Here is a 24,929-nt window from a genome sequence, read left to right as displayed (position 1 = left end):
TCAAAACATTGACACAAAACCGACGGCTTAAATATATTTTTATGAATTTTTGATTATCATGACATAAGAATTAAACAATTAAATTGTTGTTCATTTTTATAAAGCTTTCATTTTTATTTGTATACCTTTTTCAACCATAAATTATATTTTGTAATACAAACTGTTTTGAGACGACCCCTTTTCATTTGGACAACCATCTACCAGTTCGATGTCAAAAAGTCCGGTTCAATAATTCCTGAAACATAAATTAATCAAAAGCAAACAAAACATAGTTGACATGTATTCAGCAATATCAAGAATTATGGTAAGTTAGCTGCTTTTCTCAGAATACTTTAAAAACTTGTCTTACATTGGTTGTAAACAGGAACGTTCTAATTGATGAACTTTGAAGTTGACAGTACCTATACTATCATATGCTATATTATACATCATACATTTATTACTTCAATGTCATTAACCCTAACCCTATCCACACAGTCTAATTTCTGACCTTAGGCTGTTGATATTGTTGGATATACTTAAACGCTCGTGCTTCAGTGAAATATCAGTCAATATTGGAATTTTCTTGTACAGTATTATAAATGTAAATTTAACTATTTTATGGAAGTATTTGTCATAATTTTCATTATGAACATATTTTAATTTGGGAAAAAGTAAAAATGACAAGATGTATTTCAATACAAATAGTTAAAATATTGAGATTTAAGACCCAGTACCGGGTAATGTGCCTTAAGGGAACATTTTTACCATCTGGCATTCAGTTGTTCCCAATAAAGTCTGCCAACAGTAGTCATTATAAATTTAAATGTTGATTTAACTTACAGATCCCATTTGCTCTTGAGATTTTGAATGATTTTAATAGTGTTTATTTTGTTATTTAGAATTTAAGTTATTTTGTATCATTTTTTTTCAGGCTCGTCAAATTGCACCCTTAACTGCCAGCCCGGCTTTGAAGATGAGTGCAGTAAAACCGCGGAGAATTACAGGACGGATGTTCTCTGTCCAAGCATCGTTACCACGGTTTCCTGTTGCTCCCCTTCAACAGACGCTTGACAAGTACCTTCAGACTCTCCGGCCTCTAGTATCTGACCACGACTTCAGGCATGCACAAAAGGTTCATGCATTAATCAGAACATAATTATGTCATACATCAACCTTAAAGGCGCACAATACTGTATCTATAGGTTGATGCCAAAAAAATAGTATACATTTTAAATTAATATATAACCATGTTTAACTCATTTGACTTAAATGATAAAAAAAGCATATGATATAGGTACAGATAAAATAACCTTGATAAAGGTTTTCTTAGATTAATAGCTACGTGGTCATGAATTCCCCAGTTCAAAAAACGCCAATATATTGCTAATAAATTTTTAGCTTTACCTAAGTCATTTGATTTTTTTTTGTTTTGATCATTAGTCAAATAAGTTAAACATGATAATGCATTAAAAAAGGAAAATATTTTTTTTTAAAGTTAATGATAAAGTTAACAACCCCATTCCTTTATGGTGATAACTACCACATAACAGGGTATTCTTTAATCTTTACCCTCTTGTTGTTTGTTTGCAGCTATGTGAAGATTTCAAGACTGGTGTGGGGCCACTGCTTCAAACCAAACTGGAGGAGCGGGCACAGAAACACACAAACTGGGTAATCTTGATGGGATTTTGGAAGTAACAAATTTTACTGTAGATAAATATTTTACTGTAGATAAATTTATGCACAGTGTAGAGCTTTAGCCATGTTTTACAAAAGGCAGGGTGCAGTAAAGGGACAGGATGCTAAATGAGAAAAAGGGCACATTTTATTGGACTATTAATAATTTGAACATCATGCATTATGCAAAGTTATATTAGATTTCAAATGCCAAATATGTAAAATGTGTTTGTATTTTAATGATATTTTATGTTTTAATGAACACAAAAAATCATTATCTTATTAAGCATTAACTACGATGAAGGCAGAAGGGTGCTGTCAAAAAAGGACAGGGTGCAGCACCCCTCCATAACTCTACGCTAAAACCCTGTTAGTAGGATAGATAATATCATGGACTATGGTTTATAGGTCCGTGATCATATTGAGGGGAAAAATATTGAAAAAAATAATCAGATAGAAACTCTTACACTAGCAATGATCATAAACCTCTACGTAGATGATTATAAATCCCAACAGCAGCAAACATGCGCTTCAGTCAATCATAATCACATGAGGGTATCAAGATGAACATACTTTAGTTCAAATACGAATGTAATATTGAAAACTCCTGATGGGGACAATGGTAGTTTCTAGGTAACAACCAAGTTTCAATATACAGTCGAAACCTGTTGGCTCGATATCCCAGGGACTGGACATGCCTTGCAAATATCGAGCCAAGCTGAAAGGCTTACATAGATTTTAACAAAATCAGTCCTTTTTATAAAGTTTGAGCCAGATGATATCGAGCCAATGGGTTTCGACTGTATTTACTTACGGCTAAAACACGGTATTTGTCCACCAAAGTGTCTCACCAAGGTGGAAAAATGAACTTCCATGCAGGGCCATGAAATTTTGTCCATTTTTAGTTTAAAGTTTCAGTCATTGGAAATGATATTTGTTTTCCTACAGTCGCTTTTATAAATTTATTTTTTTGGCGACATTTACATACAGGTCAGCGTAAGGTTACAGACACTACAACAGGCATATAACAACAAAGATTTTAATGGAAACAAGTGTGTATTATTCAGGTTAACACAGAAAACTAACAATTAGAATGTTAACAAACAAATGCATAAAATCTCTGCTTGAGATAAGCATAAAAAAAAACATATTTCATCCCAGTTGCGATGAACTCTAAAAATTGACAAAAATGATCACACAACTTTAACTGTAACTTTTAAAGTTTGTAGAACCAAGTGCCCCAAGCACATTGTTTTTTCTAAAATAAACACTTTTCCTATCAAGTATAGTCAGTTTCTGCTGTTTATATCAATATAACATATTTTTTGTATGAGATAGAAATAGACTGCACTACGGTTACAGACTCTACACATTGTAAGAACCAACACATGCTCAACATTTTCTATTTGAAATACACATGTTTGTGTATTTTCAACAGATTAACTTTAACTTTGCTGAGTTCCTGTGTATTGAATTTAAAATGACCTCTTTCATTGACAAGTTCAGGAGCTTCTAGCTTTGAAATGATATGTTCTGTTGGCTCCTGAGAAACGTCTGACTTCTCAGGCCACACATATGCGTTTCCAGCTTTCTTCATATATTTAAGCCCATATTCTGATTCAGATTTACTTGTAATTTCAGCAACGTAAACACTTATGGGTCCTTTTCTCGGTTTGAGCCCAACGGTAACAAAATCACCAGGTTGAAAGGCTGTATCTTGTTGGGATGTTGTTGCTGCTGTCTCTTCTATTTTTCTCCTCTTGGCTTTTGGTTGCTTGGTCTCCGATTTTCTTTTCAAAGTTATTTGTTTCTGTCCTTTTGTTTGTTCTTTGCAGGTTGCTTTAGGCTGCTCCTTGTTAGATGGTTGTTTCTTCTTTACATTTAGTTTTTCTTGGACTTTACTAATAACATCAAGGTTTCTTTTCTCCCACTTATTTTAACTATGTCTACATTCTCACATTTTGATGTTACACCATTCACACAAGCATCACAGTAACAACTAAGTTTCCTTGAGTTCAGCTCATAGTCTTTACCAACAGACTTAACAGAGTGCAGCTTCCGTGTTCCAGTTAATGTTTGTACATTTGTTTCTGGTCGGTTTCTATTCACATTTTCAACAAATACAAATTCTCTTCTCGACAGAGTGCTTTTTACAGTGTCCACTACTTCCATATTCAGAGTTTCTTGACAAAATTGGTAAACGTCTTCAGCATTACCAAGAACTTTCCTGTTACTGTGTTAACAATTGGAATTGTAGGAGACTTAAGTTTAATTCGCATTCTCCAGGCTTGTGTTCGCTTCACAGCTTTTTTCTTTTTTTCTTCCAGAGCCGGTTTCTTACTCTTTTTAACACCAGGATCTTCAGAAGAACATGTTGTTTTCATCTTTTTTCTCTGTCTGTATCTTTTCATTTCTTCAGCTTTTTTCTTTCTTAAGGAGGCTTTTAATTCAGGATCTGAATTGGCCATGAGTTTCACTTTCATTCGAGCTTCCTTCTTTCTTTCTTTTTGATTTCAGAATATTTTGTGGAGTTTTCTGTTTTCTGACGCATTCTCCATGCCTTGACTTTCAGCCTGTTTTTCTCCTTTTGCTTCTTTTCTATGTCTTCATTCTTTTCAGCATTCATTTCAGCATTTTTTTCAAGTTTCCGGGATCGCAGTGATGATTTTCGGCTCTCTTCTGTAAAAAGACATTCTGAATATTAATTAACCTTAAACGGTTGGGTTCAATGTATACCTTAGAATATTAATATACATGGTATATAAATCTTCATATAAAGACAGGTTTTGTGAAAAGAAAAACCTCAAAAGGTATAAATGTCCCTATATGGTTCAATTGTATTGTTTCTGTTCATAAAAATGTTTTTGAACATACTTACAGTAGACTTAGAAACAAGTGGCCGTATTTTGTAGAGTCTGTAACCTGAGTACAAGTACAAATCAAATATTACTTAAGCTTCAATTCTGTACATTTAACAAGTATCCACTGTGTCTGTGATCTGTATATTATAACACTGATTGTATTCATTGGCATACACGCCAATCTTTATGTAAAAATATTTCATCTCGGCTCCGTAATAGGCTACACAAAATGAAATTGTGTGTCATACTGTCATAGGATTTCCATTAAACAACCTGTTAAGACCATTTTAGTTTGTTATATGTTGGGCATGGCAATTTCAACAAATAAGCATCACAACATGTGCATTTCATGTGGACAATTGCATTAATTCAGGGCATCATGTACAGACATATGGTTTTGGTTACGGACCCTAAGTAACATAGCATGGAATGTTTAGATAAGGATAATACATACCTAGAGCATCACTGGAACCAACACCTTTAGTGTTTTCCATTTGAAAGGACTTCTTGCTGGAATCTGACCGACTATTACCCAAAATAAGCCATTTTCTTAGCTGATTCCATCATTACAGCTGGACTGTTGTATTTCTTAGAAAGGCGGTTGTTTTGGATGATGCAATAATTCATCACAAATATTGTTGCATCAGCCGTTTTATTGGTATTTTCCAATAGTTAAAAGATGATGCAATATTGCACAATAAAAAAATTGCTTTTACCATGAAAAAATATAAGGAAATATGCTATTGAAAACAATGGAAATTTCAAATCAAAATTTGAAGGCAGATTTTGTAGTGTCCGTAACATTAAATATGTAAAAAAAATGCAACTTAAAATCAAAATATTCCAAAAATATTTCAGCCATTAAACATACTCATACAGAGGTTTTTATTTGTGGAATGCCACATTTCTGTCATTAATACATATGTAGATACAAACCCATGGTTACGGACTCTACAGATTTTTTAACCCTGAAAATCTTACAGGTGAACCTCCTTCTTTTTAAGAATGTGAATCATGAATGCCCAAAGCAACAAAAAATTGGAAGTTTGATTAATAATCAGTCTTACAAAACAGTTATCACTTGTAAATGGGTGAATTTTCAATGTTTTTCATGCATATAACAAGGGATACTTATTGTGATTTTGAAAAATTGGCAAAAGCACCACTTTATGTTAATAAGTCATATTTTCTGTAATAATTTGTCTATTTTCTTGATTTACCCACCAAAATTTAGCACTTGAAATTTTCTATCAGCTGAGGTAATGCATTTTTTCCAAATCATCATGCAAAATAGATATATAACAGTTTGAATATATAAAAAAATCAAATGAGACAGCATAACGCTTGAAAATGGCCATTTTTGGGATATGTTTTTTGCTGTTACTCGAATACAAATTGATATTTTCACTTGAAATTTGGAGGCCAGCAGGAGTGGACTAGGTTACATGCTTTGGCTGCAAAGAATTAAGTTTGAAATCACACACTTTCCTTCAATCTATGTATAACAACCAAAAAATATAAAATGGACAAATACCGTGTTTTAGCCGTTAGCATACTAAGTATCACAAAGATGACATGCAGATTATTTAACATAACAATCATCATCTTAGTATGATCTTTCAGTTCAGTAAAATCTTTTCGTTTCAAAAACTTTTGTGTTAGATTTTTTGTACATATTAATTTGCTAATGTCAAAACACTATGTTTCAAAATTGATCAGTTGGACATACATTAATTCATCCGATTGCTACTTACATATATTGTGTTAAGTCATATTTATTGTTCTGTCCACATCCTTCATACTCATGGCATCATGTATACCTAGATATGTGAGAGTCTACCCCATAGGTCCTCTTCCCTGAGTTATGTACGCAAATAGTCTCAGCATTGTCTTATCTTTTTCTGTCCACAGCTGTCTGATTGGTGGAGACAGGTGGCATACCTCGATGTAAGAGAGTCGTGCGTTATTAACTCTAATCCAGGGGTTCTCTTTCCGAAGGCCGACTTCAATGACCTGCAGGGTCAACTGAGGTAGGCTGCTTGTTTATGTTTGGCATTAAGTGTTTTGCATGCTGAAGAACCAAAGTTTTTGGTGATAAAAACATTAATTCAAATGTGATCTTTTTTTTAAATGTATCAAACATTTTCTTTCTTCAATTGTATTTTTTTTTATTAAATTAAAATATTGGCCTAAATTTATTTTGTTATAAATGGATCTCTAATTGTAATATCAGCCTTGATGTTGAAAAGTGCTACCTTTATTTTAGTTTCGATATGTCTAAATTTCATTTATTTTTTTAATTAATTGAGAAATTTAAATGTAAATCCAGTCTTGATTTTGAAAAGTATCCTTTGAAAATGATGTTTCTTTAAAATGAATTGATTAAATGTTTTGAAACCCAGGATATGTTTAACTTGGTTTGGATATGTCCAAATTTCATTGAAAAAATACAACAACAAATCCTTGTTCTACCGTATATATATATAACACAATAGCAGACTGTTTTTGTAAAATCTCTACCATGGCAGCAGTTTATTGTTCTAGTCAATGTATGCCTACTCTCTTACATTTCAGCTACGCTGCCAGACTTATTGCCGGGGTTCTTGATTACAAAGTCATGATTGATACGTGAGTTGCCAACTTTGCTTAATATATGAGGTTCAGGGGCTTTCACATCTATTGTAAGTTCAGTTTAATATTCAAAATTTAAGCATCCTTAGCATACTAATATATATACTTATTACCAGTGCTTGACTTGTGGGCTTGGCCTTATCTTGGTGTTGACCTTTGGCTACTAACTATTTCAGTCAGACATTACCAGTTGAGCACCTAGGGAAAGCCCCCTTGTGTATGATGCAATACTACCAGATTCTGAGTGCATGTCGGATCCCTGGGGTAAATACAGATGACTGGGTGTGCTTCCCGCCTGACCAGCCCAACCCTCCCAGGCACATCACCATCGTGTACAACAATAATGTAAGAATAGTTATGATAAATACTTAGGTTGGAGAAATATTTACCCTTTTTTATAAGTGTTTCCATCCAATATCTTAAAATGCCAATCTTTGAAAATGCTGATAAGGCTTTGAACTCGGCCAGTTTTGTTTTTTTTATCAAGTAGGTAAATGAACTAGGTTTTAGTCTTATAAATTGTGTTTATCATACCATCCAATATCTTTCCCACAGTTTTTTGAAGTGCCAGTCTACGACAGTGAAAACAAGCCCTTGAACTCGACCCAGCTGCGGGCTCAGCTCGAGGCAGTTGTAAGTCAGGGGTCAAGTCAGGGACCACCACTAGGGCTCTTCACAATGGAGAACAGGGAAAACTGGGCACGGGCTTACAAGAACATGTGTAAAGGTGCATGCTCATTTTCTTTTCCAGTCAACTTCTTCTTTTAGTTAAAAAAATAATTTTGATATGGTCTCTGTGTTCACTGGTTTCTTATGAAATACTTCTGCAGTTTTACACTGTGAACTACATCTACATTTACAAGATAAATATATTGTAAAACATGTTTACAGATGAGGTTACAAAGTCTAGTTTAGAATCGATCCAGCGGAGTATCGTGGTGATCTGTCTTGACCAGCCCAACCCCTCAACCCCCGACCCGCGCACCACTTCTGGCCACCAAATGCTCCATGGGGCTGGCTCTCAGCTACACACGGGGAATCGGTGGTTTGATAAAACCATACAGGTGAGTGAAGTGAGGTTACAGAAAAGAGAAAATGTCTAGATATATTTCGACCATTGGTGTCATATTCATCATCATCAGCTGGTATCATTGTCTTGCAACAACTTTACTTTGGTCATACCTTTTTATAAAACTTTTTCAGTTTTTCAAATTAAATAAGTGCCAGAGACAAGACACACATGTATAGCAAGGTCCATAGCTCTGGCTTTGAGAATATTAACGAGTTATGCCATCCACATCTTTATCTTCTTGATGTAAAATTTGAAATTCGTATGGGATGAATTGATGCTTTTTTTTCTCTGCCAGTTTGTAGTCGGACAAGATGGTGTGAGTGGCCTGAACTATGAGCACACCTCAGCCGAGGGTCCCCCTGTAATACACCTCATGGACCACTGTCTAGAATACATGTACGTGAAGTGATTAAGTATGTAGTGTACATTCTTGATATAACAAAGTGTGATGAAGGACCTCATTAAAACCCAATTTTATATATTCCAAGTGTCCGTAGTTCTGTTCATGTTCGGTTTTAGTCTTGACCTAGAACTAGTGCAGTTTCTTATTACTAGAACTAATACATGCATGCCAAAAAATAAAACAAAATGTTATATTGTGCATGCATACATGTAGGAGTGTTTTTAACGTTCATGGATACAGTCTGAAACTCAATTTTTGGATCAAAAAGCAAAAATTATTTCACTGGTTTAAATGATTGTAACAAGCTTGAATAAATATGTAAAAAGAGTTTGAAAAAGCCACGCGGCCTTATGGTATTGCACCAATTCTGTGGATATTTGTAAATGATTTCATCAAAACAACCAGTAATTATGAATAACCCTTGGCCTTTGTGTGTTATAGAAATTCTGGTAAAGACTGGGAGGCTGCAGGTACTGCTGCCACACCCCGCCTTCTCACAATGAACCTTTCACATGATGTGGAAAACAGTCTGAATCTGGCCAAGGAGAACATTGACAGGTAATATACAAATACAAGTCTCAAAATACTTGACTTGTCAATAAATGTTGAGCTGGAGCTATATTCACCTAGTGCTTCAGTCTGTGTTTCAGGCTGAAGACTCAGTATAACAAATGTTAAAATGTTACACAGTAGCATAAATATAGTTATTTTTGACAAAAGGTGTGTGTCCTGGGGTCAGATATGTTAATGTAAACATATGCAGCAATTATTACCATAATTGATCTTCAAATAGCCATTATACAATGACATTATAATTTGAAGTTTTGGTTCTTGATTCTTAAACTCAGACTGAAGCTCTAAGTGACTATTGGTCCAGATTCTCGGACAAGTTTCACAACCATTTTTTTTTAAGTGTTTGAAAGGAAACCGGTACTTGATTCCCTTTTCAGAGAAAACTAATATGATTTTGTCCTTCTCTGGGTGTCATTGACATTATTCATATTGGGAAAAATGCAAACTTGAACCATAATCATAAATAATTGGAAAGTTTATTGGGTTCTAATGTTGTTGTTTTTATTTTTCATGCAGGATGGTGCAGGACTTGGACCTGAAAGTTTTCACATTCGAAGAATTCGGGAAAAACTTCCCGAAGAGTCAGCGTGTGTCGCCTGACAGCTTCATACAGAGCGCCATACAGCTTGCCTATTACAGGTTGTGTATTTGGTGCATGGTTTAATATAAAATGATTCCTATTTATTTCATGAATGGTGAAATCAACCAATAATTAGCCAAAACATACTTACTTGAAATGCAAATTTCTCATTCTTATAACTTTTTTTAATTGCGCTGTAAATATAAAATTCAGATAAAATACTAGTTATGTGAAATCTTTAAACTAAAAATCTGTTTCATCAAGTTTTGATTTGCCTGAATTGTGATACTTAATGATAACATTGGTATTTCTACTGCTATTTTAGAACACATAACTTCTTATGATTATTGTAAAACATTGCACTATAATTAACTTATTTGAACATTTTGGTTTTCATATTTTCTCTCTTCCAGACACCACAGAAAGCCTGTGGGCTCTTACGAGAGCGGCTCCATCCGGATGTTTCAACTGGGACGGACAGAAACTATACGATCATGTTCCTCAAGCTCCCTAGAGTTCACACAGGCCATGTTGGATCCCTCACAGTCCAATCAGAAGAGAGCTGAGCTGCTCAGGAGGGCTATAAATAGCCATAAACAGTACACTAATGATGTACGAAACTTATTTGTTTAATTGAAAGGGACATTTGTAAAATATGTTTTGGATAAGTAACTGTAAACATTATATTGTTTATAAGGGTATTGGCCATCACTTCCTCGGTCTGTTCTTGTGAACTTAATACAATGTGATTTTTTAATATATTCTTTCTGAATTGGTGACTTGAAAAATGACCTCAAAGTTTGTTTCTGTAGGCCATATCAGGAAAGGGTATTGACCGTCACTTCCTTGGGCTGTCGTTGATTGCCCAGGAAAACAAGATAGAGCTGCCAGAACTTTTCAAGGACCCAAACTTTGTCTTCAGTAAGACGTGGAGGATATCGACCAGCCAGGTATGTGTTGGCTTTATCGAACTACTGTTTATTATGTACAATTTTGATTTCTGGTGACCCCATATGATTAATTTTGGTGTCAATTAAAAGGCTATTGCATGCTGATTACATATATGTTAAATAAATGTCTGAAAACAAACACATTATTCATAATGTTATTGCAGCTTTAATTGAGTTTTTTTAATGCAAATGAAATAAGATGTGAAATGGCTATTTGACACTCTTCCTAGGCCTAAATTGCTTCTTTTCAGAACATGTTTTATGTATTCTTTATCTACTCTTCTAAATGTTTTCAAATGATGGAGAAATCGGTCGGATCACTAGGTCTCAAAAATTCACAAAATTTTATTTGATACATTTAATTTTAAATTTCTAGGCTGTACTAAAACTAAAACGTCTGAGAATGTTAAGTACATGTAAAAGACTCCTTTTTTAACTTAGAAAAACATGTCAAAATTGTTGAACAGAGAGTTATATGCTAACTGATAGAGTTGGGTAGTTCAGCTTGTGATATCGATTAATATAACAGTATATTGTTCTGCTTATGTTGATTAGTCAGTCGGTCACAGTGACCTTGAACACAAACTTGACAATACCAGGACCTATGGTCAAAACTTGACATGATGGTTGGGCCTGACCAGTAGATGGCCCCTATTGATTTTAGGGGTCAAAGGTCAAGGTCACAGTGATCTTAAATGCAAAAACCTTGCCTGCATCCATTGCCCTCAAACTTGACATTTAGGTTAGCGGTCGCCAGTAGATGACCCCTATGGATTTTGAGTCAAAGGTCAAGGTCACAACTCATGTTGGTCATTAAAATTTATGTCATAATAACTTATTCACTGATTCCCTGCTGCTAAGAGGATACATGTTTATCTGCAAATATCAGTCATCATCTGAACATGATTTGGATTGGGGGGGGGGCATTATGATTGACAAACATCTCTTGTTTCTCACTGTTCATGCGTTTCTTTCACTCCATATATTGTATCTATGCAGTTCTGTATTTTCAAATGCTTATGTACTGTGTTCAATATTTTCTGTCATAAATACTGGTTAAACCAAACATCTCTTGTTCAGTCTTAGTTTTAGAACTGTCTGACTTATTTGGTGTATTGATGATTACAGTTGCATATATAATAATAGGGTCAGTACAGATAATGTTGTTTAAGCCTGTTGCTTGCATGTTTTTCTCAGATATATTTGTTCTGATAGCTTTAATTTATGGTTTGATTAAAAGAATGTGGCATTTTTTGGAAAATTTTCAATCACCATCATTTTATTTCCAGGTACCGGCCAAGTCTGAGTCAGTGTTGTTCTTTGGGCCGGTCTGCCCGGACGGCTACGGGTTCTGCTACAATCCCCAGGAGAAGCGAATCCTGTTTGGTATTTCCTCCTTCAAGAGTAACGATGTAACCCTCCCCGCGGCACAGATGTGTGAACTTGTGGCCGACAGTTTACGTGACATGAGACAAGTAATGGAGAGCTCAGTCAAGTCAAGTCTGTGATCTGTGTGTTACCATCTTTATACAGAGTATCATAGGGGTGAAGCAATAATATTGTAAGTAAATTTAAATAAAGAAGGACCTTTTAGCTGCCATTCCTCGCTATGTACCTTTTATTGTACCGCCAGCTCAATATTTCTATGATATACTGAGTAACAGTGCTATGTTGTGACTTACTACTTAACTTTATGCAGGATATGGAGTGATCATGTATTACAGTTACATTCTATTATTATGGTTTATACTTATAATTTTCAGCAAAGAATGTGATAATGATATGGGTTTTGCCTGTTGAAGGCTGTTCTGTAATTTGTTAGGTTATACTGAAAAATAGTTCTTTAGCCAGCTGTGTGTAGAAGGTGGCTGTAAATTTATTTAAAACATTTTCTGATTCAGAGAAATCCCTTTTCCAAGTAGAAATACGTATGGTGCTACTGTTAGTTCTGGTGGATTGAATTTCTGATCATTATTGTCAAGCATTAACTATTAATGTATGAGTTGTTTGAAAATGGTGTCTGTGGAGGTTAATAATTGATACATTTGGCATCAGTATTGACTATAGCAATTGCAATTAATCTATAGATGTTATTGTCATATTTATAATGAAACTCTGGGATAATAAAGTTTATTGTTTACTTGTAAAGTTATTTTTTCTTGGGACATTTGCTTAAATAATGGTAAGGATATAGATATTAAAGGCTTAGGAAACTATTTAAAACAGAGGACTAAACCCCTTAACCCAGATTTGGGCCTGAAATGCTCATACTCAAACTTTGATTATCCCTGGAAATTGTATCTCAGGCTTGGGAATTTTTCACCTTGGGGCGGTGGAACATGTAGGTATTTGTTATAATGCAAATACAATCTCTGTAATCATTTTATATGTTGTTATCATGAAGACATCTGTAATGTTTATTTAAACTCTACAGCTATTTCTACATCAGTTTATCAGATTATGTACTATTATTTAAACTACAAGTACATGCATTTGTAAGATAGGATTTCAATTTTCCCTAGTCGGAAACCCCACAATGGACCAATGCGGAAATATGCACAGACGCTGAAAAAATATTCTGACAGCTTCGTAGACCACTCGCCTATTGAGACAACTGACAATACAGGGTTATTGAAGTGTATTTTCATATATATTTTCATTTTGCAATTTCATTTGAAGAAGAGTTGTTTCCCCTGCCTCATGCAAATTCATTAAAACAAGATTTTGTCCCTCTGTAATTATCATGGAGTGTTACAGAATAAAGTACTGTGGTTGCAGATGATGTCAATTTTCAAGAATAATTAACTGTTTATTTTGAAGTGCATAGATGCTCCATACTGGCCTACTGTCTACACAAGTTTGTTTAATTGTTAATGTATATTTATATAATACATTTACTGTACAAATAAAATAAACACATTTAAATTCCCATGAGCTCGTTCTGTTGAATTATCAAATCGATTGCTTTTGATGAATACTGCTGATTTAATGAAATTAATAACTTTTCTATGTTGGCCTCAATGTATTTGAATACAAACATATTTCTATCATTTGATATACCATAATATTGAAACAGATTTAACTGCTCTTTACAAATTGAAAGTATTACCCTGAGCTTTGTAAACATTTGTTTAATTGATGTGAATTGTATGAATGGGGACATTAATACTTGATGAATATTATTAGAAAGCGTTCGTGGATGCATTCAGTATACAAAATGTATTGGCTTTACAATTTCATTTTGCAGACTGCTAACGTAGGAGTGACTTAATTAACTAAACTTCAGACTGATAAGCCAAGTTCAAAACATATGTGTAATGCTCAGTTTTAATTAAGATTCGTTATAGCCTAGGTATGCAGTACATTATGTGATATTGTGAAAGACCACTAGATAAATATCCTATATATTTCATAGTGATTTGACTTATCAAGTAGATCCAGCACGTTCAGCAAGTGTTTTTATATCACAAACCATTCAGCTTCAAAACCTACAAATATTGACTGTAGCCAACGGTCTTATATGGTATAACCACCCTCATTCACTATCATATGTTAATAAAAAAATTTTTTGAAACACATCTAATGCTGAGAAACCCTTTCTGATTTTGTATATATTGCTCTACTTCAGGCTATAGTACAGAATGCAGAAGTGAAGATCTTAGTTTCTCCTAATACATGTAATGATTATACCAGCTCTCATCACAGGTAATAGTATTAGTGTAATGATTATACCACCCAACACCACAGTTGTCAGTATCGGTTTAATGATTATACCAGCTAACACCACAGGTGACAGTAGTGGTGTACTGATTATACCAGCTAACACCACAGGTGTCAGTATCGGTTTAATGATTATACTAGCTAACACCACAGGTGACAGTAGTGGTGTAATGATTATACCAGCTAACACCACAGGTGACAGTATCGGTGTAGTGATTATACCAGCTAACACCACAGGTGACAGAATCGGTGTAGTGTTTATACCAGCTAACACCACAGGTGACAGTATCGGTGTAGTGATTATACCAGCTAACACCACAGGTGATATACCGGTGTAATGATAATACCAGCTAACATCACATCTGACAGTTTCAATGTTATGATTATATTAGCTAAAGCCACAGGCGACAGTATTGGTGAAATCATTACACCAGCTAAAACCACTTGTGACAGTATCTGTATAATGATTATACCAGCTAACACAACAGGTCACAGTATCGGTCAGTGACATTATGATTTTTTATATAATAATATATATAATTATAAAAAAACGCTGTAAGTGAAAGTCACTGCCACCTATGGTTAGGTCATTTATGCATACCTATATTGAAAACGAAAATCCAATACATGTTTAAATGTTACTTTATTATTTGAAGAGTCAATGAATTAACAAAATAGAAACTAAACTGTTGAGCCAGTTAGGTATGCATGTATGATCCTAAGGTCTGAGACCTTGAATGGAAATATCCAAACGACGTTTTGACTGGCATTGTATAGTAGGAGAATGCACTTATCTAAGTAAAGGTAAATACGACACAGTAATATTGTCAAACATAACAGAACCATGAAGTTTCCTATAACAAAAATGTAAGCATGTATTGTCCGCGAATAATTACATCAGTGTTATCATGGACGTATAAACCATAGTTCCGTCGTTTTATGATATAAGTTATTCTGTTCACACAAAACAGCAGGTGGGCGTGATAGACTGTCAGAGATACATAATGAAATATTCGAAAGTTTTGTACCTCATGTCGCACGCTACATGTTATAATGAAATGATAAATGCGTCAGTCAACCTAATTATTTTATTGCTAAAAAACTAAATGCGCCAGATATACATGAATAATAGATAAGATATGTCCCTTGAATTAAGTTATAAATAATATAGTTACCTGATTCGTTACAGAAATACAAATTTGTTATTTTTGGGTGATTTATTTGAAAGCAAACAATTTGTCTTGAATTGAACTATTTCTCGGGCAACGGTATGAACTGTTTCCCTCTCGCGCTATTTCCAAATTTTATTTTTCGACGGCATATAATTAATGTTTTTAACAATGTGTTCAAATAAAATTTTGATCAGGTAATAAAACAGTTATTTTCTTTTGGTTAAGATAAACCTACTAGTAATAAAACAGTTATTTCATGGTGCTTTTGGTAACGGTTAAAGAACCCTTTCCCTTGGTGTCGGCGATGACATTCTGTACTGTTGCCCCCGCCATATCGGCTTCGTGCCACGGTTCAGAAGTCATCTCCGCCACCTCGGGACAACAGTTTTGACTGTTAAAATAATCATGAAATAACTGTATACTGTTCTACAACACTCGCCGAAGAACAGCGCTCTGGGAGGAGTATACTTGTAATTATACTGGAACAATAACTTACCAGCACACTGTTAATAAATCTTAAATTAATACTGAAGAGCTTATTTACGATTACACGTAAAAATGTAATACTTTATAGTTTCCAGTGAGCACAATTTTATATCAATGTTTTGTACTTCTGCCACTCATATAACGAAGTTTGGTAGATAGTCATCTTCATTTAGATCCGGTGTGGGGTGACGCTTGCCGCACCCGACGGGGCGCGTGAGCCTGTTCAGAATGCTTTTCATTCGCCGCGCTGGCACGGGGTCACGTGATGAGGTAGCTTCCTCCTCCCATTCGTACTCGTGGAAGCCCCGCTGGTAGTGGCCGCAACCCCGTGGGTTGGACTTGATATCCGGTTTCTTTGTCAGTCGATCCACCAGACCGTCTATGAACTCCTTGTTGCCCGTTCTGTAATGAACATAAACATCGTTAATATCAAGCAGCCACATGCATCATTAAGAAATCTACCTGAATACCAAATATAGATGTTTCATTTTAACATTGAAGTTAAGTTATTCCTGCCTTTCATCTTTCGATGAGCGATCTAACCGATAGTATACACATTGAAGATATTTTTTTTACTCCGCAAAAGTCATGCACAGCGTCCTGCAATTACTTCATTTAGCATGTTAAAACTGTGCTCCAACTTAGCCAAATCAAACGACTTCTAACCTGAAAGCGGGGGCCCGCGGCACATCGATGCCAAACTCCGGTATAAACTCCATATTGGGCTCCCGTCGTCGTCGGCGGCGGTGTCGGAAACGTTCAGTAGCTTGTATCTCCAGCTGGAGCAGCTCTGGAAGATACATCACACCAAATACTGATACACACAATGTTTGTGACGAGCAAGCTAAGAAAACAAATAGTAGTCTTAAATTACATTGCTTCAGTTTTTGCCGCTTTCGATGACAGACCGACCTGATGAGAAAATAATGTTTTTCTCTTTTTTTTTCTTTAAAAAGGTACACTATAATTTAATGTAAAAGATTAAATGAGCTAGTTCTGGTAGTTCAATAGAAAACACCATACCGGGTCTGTGCAGTTTCTGTCTAGGGATATTCTTATGCATGGTCTTCTCCCTGGTCGTGTACAGGTGCTTGATGTTGCGGTCCGTTAACGCGCCGTACGTCACATTGAACGCCATGGCGCGTGCGTCACACGTGGACACGCGCTATTCCGGATGATAATAACACGTGACTTTCTGGGACGTGCGATGTTCCACGTGTCTTGTCGACAAGTGATTATAATTTGTTTTCGACCACTTTATTTTTTATTTATCCATGTTTGAAGGCTTGAAGTATTCGGATATCCTTAACAACGGCCTGTAGTCGGCCAGCACTTCACCGACAACTACTCACACAGTCAGAAACCGTTTGTCATTTACTTCCCATAATCCTTCTAAGGATCTGAAAATTATATTTACATATTAAATACCAATTTACATAGCTAATTATTCCTGTTAATACGTATATATTATATTATGCACAGACTTTGGTAGATTTAAGCTTCAACGCAAACATATAACAGCTCTTTAAATGGACTCGTTCACATTTTATACGTGCATACATCGGAAAAAGATTGGGGTGAAATGTTATAAAAATAATTGTTTCAATGATAAAGCGTTATCAAAGACTGTATTAAGAAGTCTATTGTTAAAAAAATATTCTTGAATGCGCCATAAAATGCTCTTTTTTTGTGGTAAAGCTTAAGTAAATTGATCGGAAATTAAATTATGTTGTGCTTGTATTTACAAAAGTCTGTTCAAATGAGTATTGGCTGGGTGTTAGTTCACAAAAGTAAGTAGTTCGTCCAAATTTAACAAAAATCTTTGAAATAGTCTCTTTAATTCACTTCTAAGCTTTATGCGGGACGGCAGTAAGTGCATTCAGAACGGCTGGGTAAAGAAGCTTTTTCTATTCAAGAGCAATAAATTACAATATGTCTATCAAAATATTGTCATTGACGCTTTAATCGCATTTCATATGTTCAAGTGTCCAATTATCAAGTTTTAGAAATCTCGCGGTATGGGCTTTATTCTACACAATTACTTTTAGTGCAACCCAGTTGCATTAGATTTACAAATTATACACTAGTGAAAGTCGGTGGTTCGTTTTAGGTCACAATAATTTGTTGATGTTTTCTCACGAAGCAGTGCGCTGTCATCAAATTATCTAACGTTTTGAGACCAAGGGACGTTCCATCCTCCGGACAGAAAATTTATATAAAATGGACATTGATACAGAAAAGAAGAAGATTATTTTTGTCAAATATTGTTCCCCTTGTGCGCCAATTATTCAGGAACACGTGGAAGATTGAATAAAAGTGTGGTCGAAGAAGAAATGCATTGTTTAATAATTGTTGCACAATGTTAAGGAACGTGAGCCTTTACACTGACAAAGCTTTCTTGAGTCGAGATTTAAACCGTGGTCGTGTGTTTTCACCACACCCCCTTAGAAATAGGGTTCATAAACGAGTAAAGGACAACTAACCTTCCACTCAAATTTCATTGTCCTAGGTGAACCCGTTCTAGAATTATTATGTGGACATATTTTTATAAGGCGGTGGACCATGACCTTGATTGTTGTTTTACTGACCAGAAACACAACACCACTCAATTTTCATTCTTTCAGATTTAATCGTTCTCGACAAATTGTGCGGAAAAAGGTTATTATAACATCACGGTTGACCTTGACCTATGACCTGTTTACTTTGACCTTTAGCCTATTAAGCTTGTAACCATAGGGACATGTACAGGCCAAGTGCAACCTATCACTGAAGTTTTATGGTCCTGTGATAAACAATTCTTGAGTTATTTTGCGGACAAGACATGGTCTACCTACTGACCGACCGGCCGACCGACAAACTATCCTACCGAGCTACCGACATTTGCAAACGAAAGTAGGCATACAAAGGATACCATAGCCACGAATTATGTGACTCGAAACCTCGTAGAGAGGACTAATCTGCAATGATTTACTTTGTGAATTTCACTTTTGACAATGATATCGAACATAACTATTAAATTGTATAACTTGAAAACAATATATAAGGTCACAGATAAAGGATAGATTTATAGGTCCATTATGTTTAATCAGCCCCATACACGGTCCATTCATTAAGTTTAAGACTTAAAATGTTCCTTTTCAGTAACTTATCTTTTTCTTTCAAACATTCTGACCAGTTTTTAAATACGACATTATTTACTTGTCCCCAACAAAGCGGTTCTGTTTCGAGTGCCATAGACCAATGCAGATCTGAGGACATTGTGAACTCTTATTTGTTTGTAAAGTAAACTCGTAATTTATATTAACACTTTAAGAGTTTACCATGAATTTCGGCTGGTTATCTAATTCAATACAATAGAACGTTAGAGTTTATAATATTTGTTTAAAGAATTTCTTGAGTGAATGCCTGTTTGATATTCAAGTTCTTCTTAAGTTTCTACTTTAAACAGGACTCGCTCATGTTTTGGACCAATAATTGCTTTTCGCGGTAATGCATCTGAAAACACTTATTTTATCATGACTTAACTCTATGACATCGAAATTGCAGAAAATTGTACAAACTAGTTTAATAAAAAAAACGGTGTTGTTGGGTTGCGAACCCACCCCGGTAAAGTCAAGAAAAAATCGAAACTTCCAATATGCCACAAGGCCTATACTACAAAGATGGATATTTTGACCTTTTAATAATACATTGATAACATCACGTGATAATGTAAATCAACCAATCACGCACAAACGAATCGCTTACTCCCGTTAGAAACGTACTTGAAAAGAGTGGTATTGAAGGATTTTTTTTGCGGAAAGGTTCCAACTGTCAGTATCTTAGTTTTAACACTCCTAATGATTTACCACACTTTTTTACGGTAATAAAAAAGAAGACGTGCATTTTATAAGCCATGAGCGAGTCCCTTTAAAGCCTTACTATTTAGTTTGATGATCGGTGTCGATTTCTCGTCTATCGTCCTCATTCTAATATTCTACTGATGTATTGTAAGGCTATATAGACACTTGATACAGGGACACTAATTGAGTTGAGGTATTCGTCCTTATTTATATTCATTATGTCCCTGTTAAATAAGAAAAAAAACAACCTAAAGCATAGATCCTCATACAGTGGAAGACTTATCTGCAGTTGTAATGCATGCATTACATTGAAATGAAATTGATATAACTGTTTAGGCCATTTTAATCCATATGTCCATGCAAATTAATAAAACAGACAGACATTAAAACAATTTAATACTGTTTACTCGATCATTCTGGCCACGAGGTTTTTCAGCTTACAGCAATAGTTCTGAATGTATAATGACGGTATAGTGTTTCTTGCGTAAGTGAGTGACATTTGATTATAAAGAAAACAACACGACACAGCTTAACAATATCAAGAACAAATAAAAGCAAATAATAATATCGTATTAAACAAACCTTCAAAGCACTTCTGTCGCTTTGTCGCGTTTTCAGTAAGTTATCGTTTTCCTCACAAAATACATGCTGTGTGACCAACGCATGTCATAACTCCTGGTTAAGGTCTTTTATCATATATCTATAAACTTAAATCTTTCTTATCGAAAGATTGACTTGTCCTTTTGAAGATTTTTTTTGATAACTTCTTTAACAAAATATGAACCTATTTTTAAGCCAAATCGATAACAATTTCACCTCCTATTTACTAAAATAAATACCAATATCCGATTTCTGATAATTGAATCAATCTGTACCGAACAAACTGTATTAGGTCATTTATTTAGATTTTAAAAGCAATTTATCTAAATTACAGTCAAACTTCTTTGCTGTTGATGATAAAGACGTTATTATCCATATTTCTACCTGCACTCGAGTAAATGTTAAGACAGTTATGTATACACTATTTCTGTTCTGTTCTGTATACAATATGTATTTATCCAAATTTCAACTTCGTTCAAAATACAATTAAACGATGTAATGACGTCAAATTAAATGGCGCCAATAATCACACATATAGCAAATTGGCTCGATTTTCAAACAAAATATGAAGAAGAAGAAAAAAACGGTCCCACCAACAAAATCTGACCTCAAACATAATATCATTCACGCTTCTTAATTAATTATCATAACAAAACAATGTTTATGGTATTGGTTTGCTTAGAATTATAGAATCTGGCGAATGACAGATGTATTCAGTTTTCAACGGGAGAATTGTATCCTAGAAATCGGTTTCAATATTTGTTTTCAATCATGCTTTATGCATGGAAATATTATACCACTAGAATTAACATTCTGTATTGTAAAGACTTGATGGAAAATATATGAAAAACAATACCGGTGGACGTGCAAACACTGGTGGAATCGAACCGAAAACCGGACAAAAGCATCCCAGTGGAGACAATTATGGAAACCCCGTTAAAAATGTTGTGTTTGTTGTTGTTTTTCTTCAAATAATAAGTAATACTTTAATATCAGTTAAATTAATTTATAAATAAGTAGTACTTTCTTTCTAAAATGAGATTTTTATGTCGATACAATTGTCTATTACAGCTAGGGAACACTATCCTTTAAAATGGCATAAACATACAATTTACCACATCAATAAGCGTGAAAACAATTTAAATTTTACCTCTTCAAAACTGGTTTAAAGTAATCCTTTTAATTCAACATTTTTAAAAGCCGTTTAACATTCAAGTTCCTTCACCTTCAGGTAGTAGCGATTATATATCCCGTATCTTAATACCTTTGAACCAGGCGGGTGCCAAATGTATTTTTGTCAAAGAGTAAACAACCTCGGCGACTAATGCGAGGCTAAGTGGACACACAGCGTCATATTGGTCACTAATGAAGACCGCTAAAAGGCAGGTCATAAGCTTCCTTTTATTTCATTGTGTGTATTGAATTTTGGGCATGAACTCGTAGCCGTACTGCTATCGTATGTAAATATTTCACTATGGAAAATACTTATTTTAAACTAATTTATTATCCACAATCGTTATGTAAACAAAATACAGTTCGCAATGTTGCTGGAGCTATAAATTCATCGCTTTGAACCCTGTTACAAGTCAAACAAGTTAGGACATCGTTGGTAATGTTCTGTGAAATAAGTAGTAGTTTCGCAAGCAATCCGGAAATTTATTAAATGGATTTTTTCAAATAGTTAGCTCTTTACGTCATCATGAAACAGCTGGGTTACGTGTATATACGGTCAATGATGTTACGTTCATAGTTTATCAAATTGCGTCGACATTCAAGGACGATTGGTCCACATTCGAACAAGTAAGTCCACAATTAGGCAAATAACGTCCATATTCGAAAATATTTGTCTACAATTAAGCCAGATACGTCCATTCGAAGTAGAAAGTCGAAAATTAGCAAATAACAACCATATTCGAACAAATCTTCCACAATTAAGCATGTTACGTCCATATTCGAACAAATAATTCCACAGTTAAGCAATTAACGTCCGCAATTAAGCAAGAGTATACGTTACGGGGTTAGGGGGTGACCCGATATGGGATATACGGGACAAATGCCACCATATCGTGTGAGAGCGAAGCTCGAACCCGAATATGGATTCCTGCGTTCCGCATATCCAATACCGGGTCATATTTACCCATGTGACGTTTATATCACCTCGCCAACCTATAACATTGATCAGGACGCCAACTCAATCTTGAGAGTGTTTCATTTTTTCATCGGATTCGGAAAATAGACGCCAGTACGATATTAAGATTAGTGACCCAATATGGGGTCACCACGTGACCAGTCAAGGCAGTCATTGACCAATGGCATTGCGTAATTCATGTTGGATGCGTGATATACGTCCACGCAAAACAAGTAGGTCCATAATTAAGCAAGTTACACCAATATTCGAATAAGTTAGTCCTCAATTACGTCCACAAACAATGAAGCAAAGTCCACGTCAAGCAATTTAATTCATTTGCATGCAAGTTACACCAGCAAATAATTTGGCAATGAAGCATAGTAAATTTCCACAAGATGACAGCAAAAGACTTACAATCATAAGTTATATTAAAACTCCCACGTTACGCTCCAAATATACCGGAAGTAAGCCTTTTTTTCTGTTTTAATAAAAATGTGTTTTTGCTCAAGTCTCGACTGCTGACACGTTTTGATTTTAACAAGAGAGAGCTCTATCCATCAACTGTTCGTACAGACTCTGGTGCAGACCGGTGACGATGGTTACATTTGGCTTTTTGTATAAGGGATCGTTAACATCTCTCTTTCTCCAGTCAACAACCATTTGACCACTTGTGTAGTGACCTTTAGTTTCCACGGTTGCGTAAACGTGTACACTGCTTTTGATGACGTCATCTGAAAGAAAACATGCCATGCACGCCTCGTCGGCCGGGACAAAGTTTGGCGCGTTCTTTGGTTTAACGTAGTTGACGCTCCACTCATCCACGGACTTAATAAATCTGGCCTTTTCGGTATCATGTGATCGCGTGTTGGTATGCGTTTCCTGCAATGGTAGAAAAAGTAATACAAATAGAGTACCAATAGATGAAATCTTAATTAAAAAACGTGAGCATTAAAAATGGACACTACAGACGCGGGTCTGGTTGACTAAGGGACGTTAAGAGAACAGTTTAAGCCAGAGATATGGGTTATATATATTATCGTCTCATAAGGTCAAAATACCGTGTTTTCTGCACATTTATTTCAAATTAAACTCGGTATCCACATAAGAACCATTGTTTTCGACATTTTATACATCCTTTTTGGTATTTTAAAACATTTGTATTCATTGTGGTAAATCTTATTTGGGAGTTAGAGTGCATCTTTTCAAGAACGTTATCTCTTATCACTGGATGGAATTCGGACAAGCTTGTATGTGCATCGATCACCGTCAGACCGTGCTCACCCATGAGATGGCATGTTCCAGGCAAGTTTCCCACGGCATCACCGTCATCGGACAACATAGCTGACCAAGAACCACGAAGGCTGCTTCCGGGTCTGCATAGAAGTTGAACTCTGCCGCCATTGTTATGTTCCCTCTACCTAAAAGAGGGAAACACAATATTTATTTTTTAATAAGACACACATAGAAACGTTGTAACTTTGTGAAGTGATTATTAAGGATCTGAATTTATTGAGATTGGTTAAATGCAAATCAATATTAGAATGTTGGAGAATAATTTGATGAGACGTCAAAAATGCAAGGAGAACAATTTCCTCTGTGTTATTGTGTGTTACCCAAATTCTCAAACTTAATCCTTGCTGGGTCCGTTTCCATTTCATCTGAGCGTTCTTCCTGACAAAACATATACTTAGTACTTTGTCGTCATAACATTCCTCTAACGGAAGAAAATAAAATAACATTCAGCTAATATTGTCAAAAATAGTCGCAGGTGTTCGTCGTAAGAATCAATAAAGATCGCCAGGTCGTTTAATTAAATCACGCTGATATCATGTCAAACTCTCATAGACATTCCTCTATTAGCCTCTGGTATGTTGTAGGTGAATTTGATAGGCCTTTTTACACATTCAGAAGACTACCGTGTTAACAGGACGTAATGACAGTGATAGTGCTAATACATCTAACATATTTTGAAAAAAACATACTCTCGAAGTTATCTTACCTTGGTAATTTCCACCCATGATGTGACATGATTTCAAACGGGAGCCAAACGCCGAATCCAGCCGGATTGCCATGGCAACATTAGTCAACGGTCCTATGGAAACAAGTTGGAGTTCACCTGTGACAAAAATAAAATGAACTTGCAAAATCAAAGGTATTTTAGCCAATATTCATAAGAATTCTTAAAATGTTTCAACCTTTGTGTTTCAAGTACATTTAACTCATATCGCGACTTTCCAAATTCCCTTTGAAAT

General features: G+C 35.1%; 3 protein-coding genes across 4 annotated transcripts; 1 reads left to right on the top strand and 2 right to left on the bottom strand.

Annotated features, from left to right (window-relative positions):
* On the top strand, positions 1-13,658 carry LOC128224605 (carnitine O-acetyltransferase-like). Its single transcript, XM_052934523.1, has 14 exons — positions 1-304; positions 914-1,114; positions 1,573-1,653; positions 6,432-6,550; positions 7,095-7,148; positions 7,328-7,496; positions 7,707-7,878; positions 8,043-8,215; positions 8,519-8,619; positions 9,068-9,184; positions 9,716-9,838; positions 10,193-10,391; positions 10,592-10,729; positions 12,019-13,658. Exons 1-14 carry the CDS (start codon positions 278-280, stop codon positions 12,235-12,237), a joined length of 1,893 nt encoding a protein of 630 aa, XP_052790483.1. The 5' UTR covers positions 1-277; the 3' UTR covers positions 12,238-13,658.
* Positions 13,659-15,075: 1,417 nt separating this feature from the next.
* Positions 15,076-21,838, bottom strand: LOC128224511 (uncharacterized). 2 transcript variants are annotated; one of them, XM_052934378.1, is made up of 4 exons: positions 21,700-21,838; positions 17,131-17,507; positions 16,774-16,897; positions 15,076-16,509 (listed from the first exon to the last, which is right to left on the bottom strand). In XM_052934378.1, exons 2-4 carry the CDS (start codon positions 17,243-17,245, stop codon positions 16,242-16,244), a joined length of 507 nt encoding a protein of 168 aa, XP_052790338.1. In that variant the 5' UTR covers positions 17,246-17,507; positions 21,700-21,838; the 3' UTR covers positions 15,076-16,241. The 2 variants fall into 2 exon arrangements, with proteins under 2 accessions (XP_052790338.1, XP_052790337.1); XM_052934377.1 differs by lacking the exon at positions 21,700-21,838 and adding an exon at positions 20,532-20,842.
* A 1,204-nt stretch (positions 21,839-23,042) lies between these two features.
* Positions 23,043-24,790, bottom strand: LOC128222786 (pyrimidine-specific ribonucleoside hydrolase RihA-like). Its single transcript, XM_052931901.1, has 3 exons — positions 24,677-24,790; positions 23,959-24,095; positions 23,043-23,556 (listed from the first exon to the last, which is right to left on the bottom strand). The coding sequence occupies exons 1-3, from the start codon at positions 24,747-24,749 to the stop codon at positions 23,212-23,214; spliced, it is 555 nt and encodes a 184-aa protein (XP_052787861.1). The 5' UTR covers positions 24,750-24,790; the 3' UTR covers positions 23,043-23,211.
* Between the last annotated feature and the right edge of the window lie 139 nt (positions 24,791-24,929).

Source organism: Mya arenaria, chromosome 17 (genome assembly GCF_026914265.1).
Source record: "Mya arenaria isolate MELC-2E11 chromosome 17, ASM2691426v1".
NCBI lineage: Eukaryota > Metazoa > Mollusca > Bivalvia > Myida > Myidae > Mya > Mya arenaria.
Note: the sequence above shows the minus strand (reverse complement) of the source record. Positions and strands in the feature narration are given on the sequence as shown.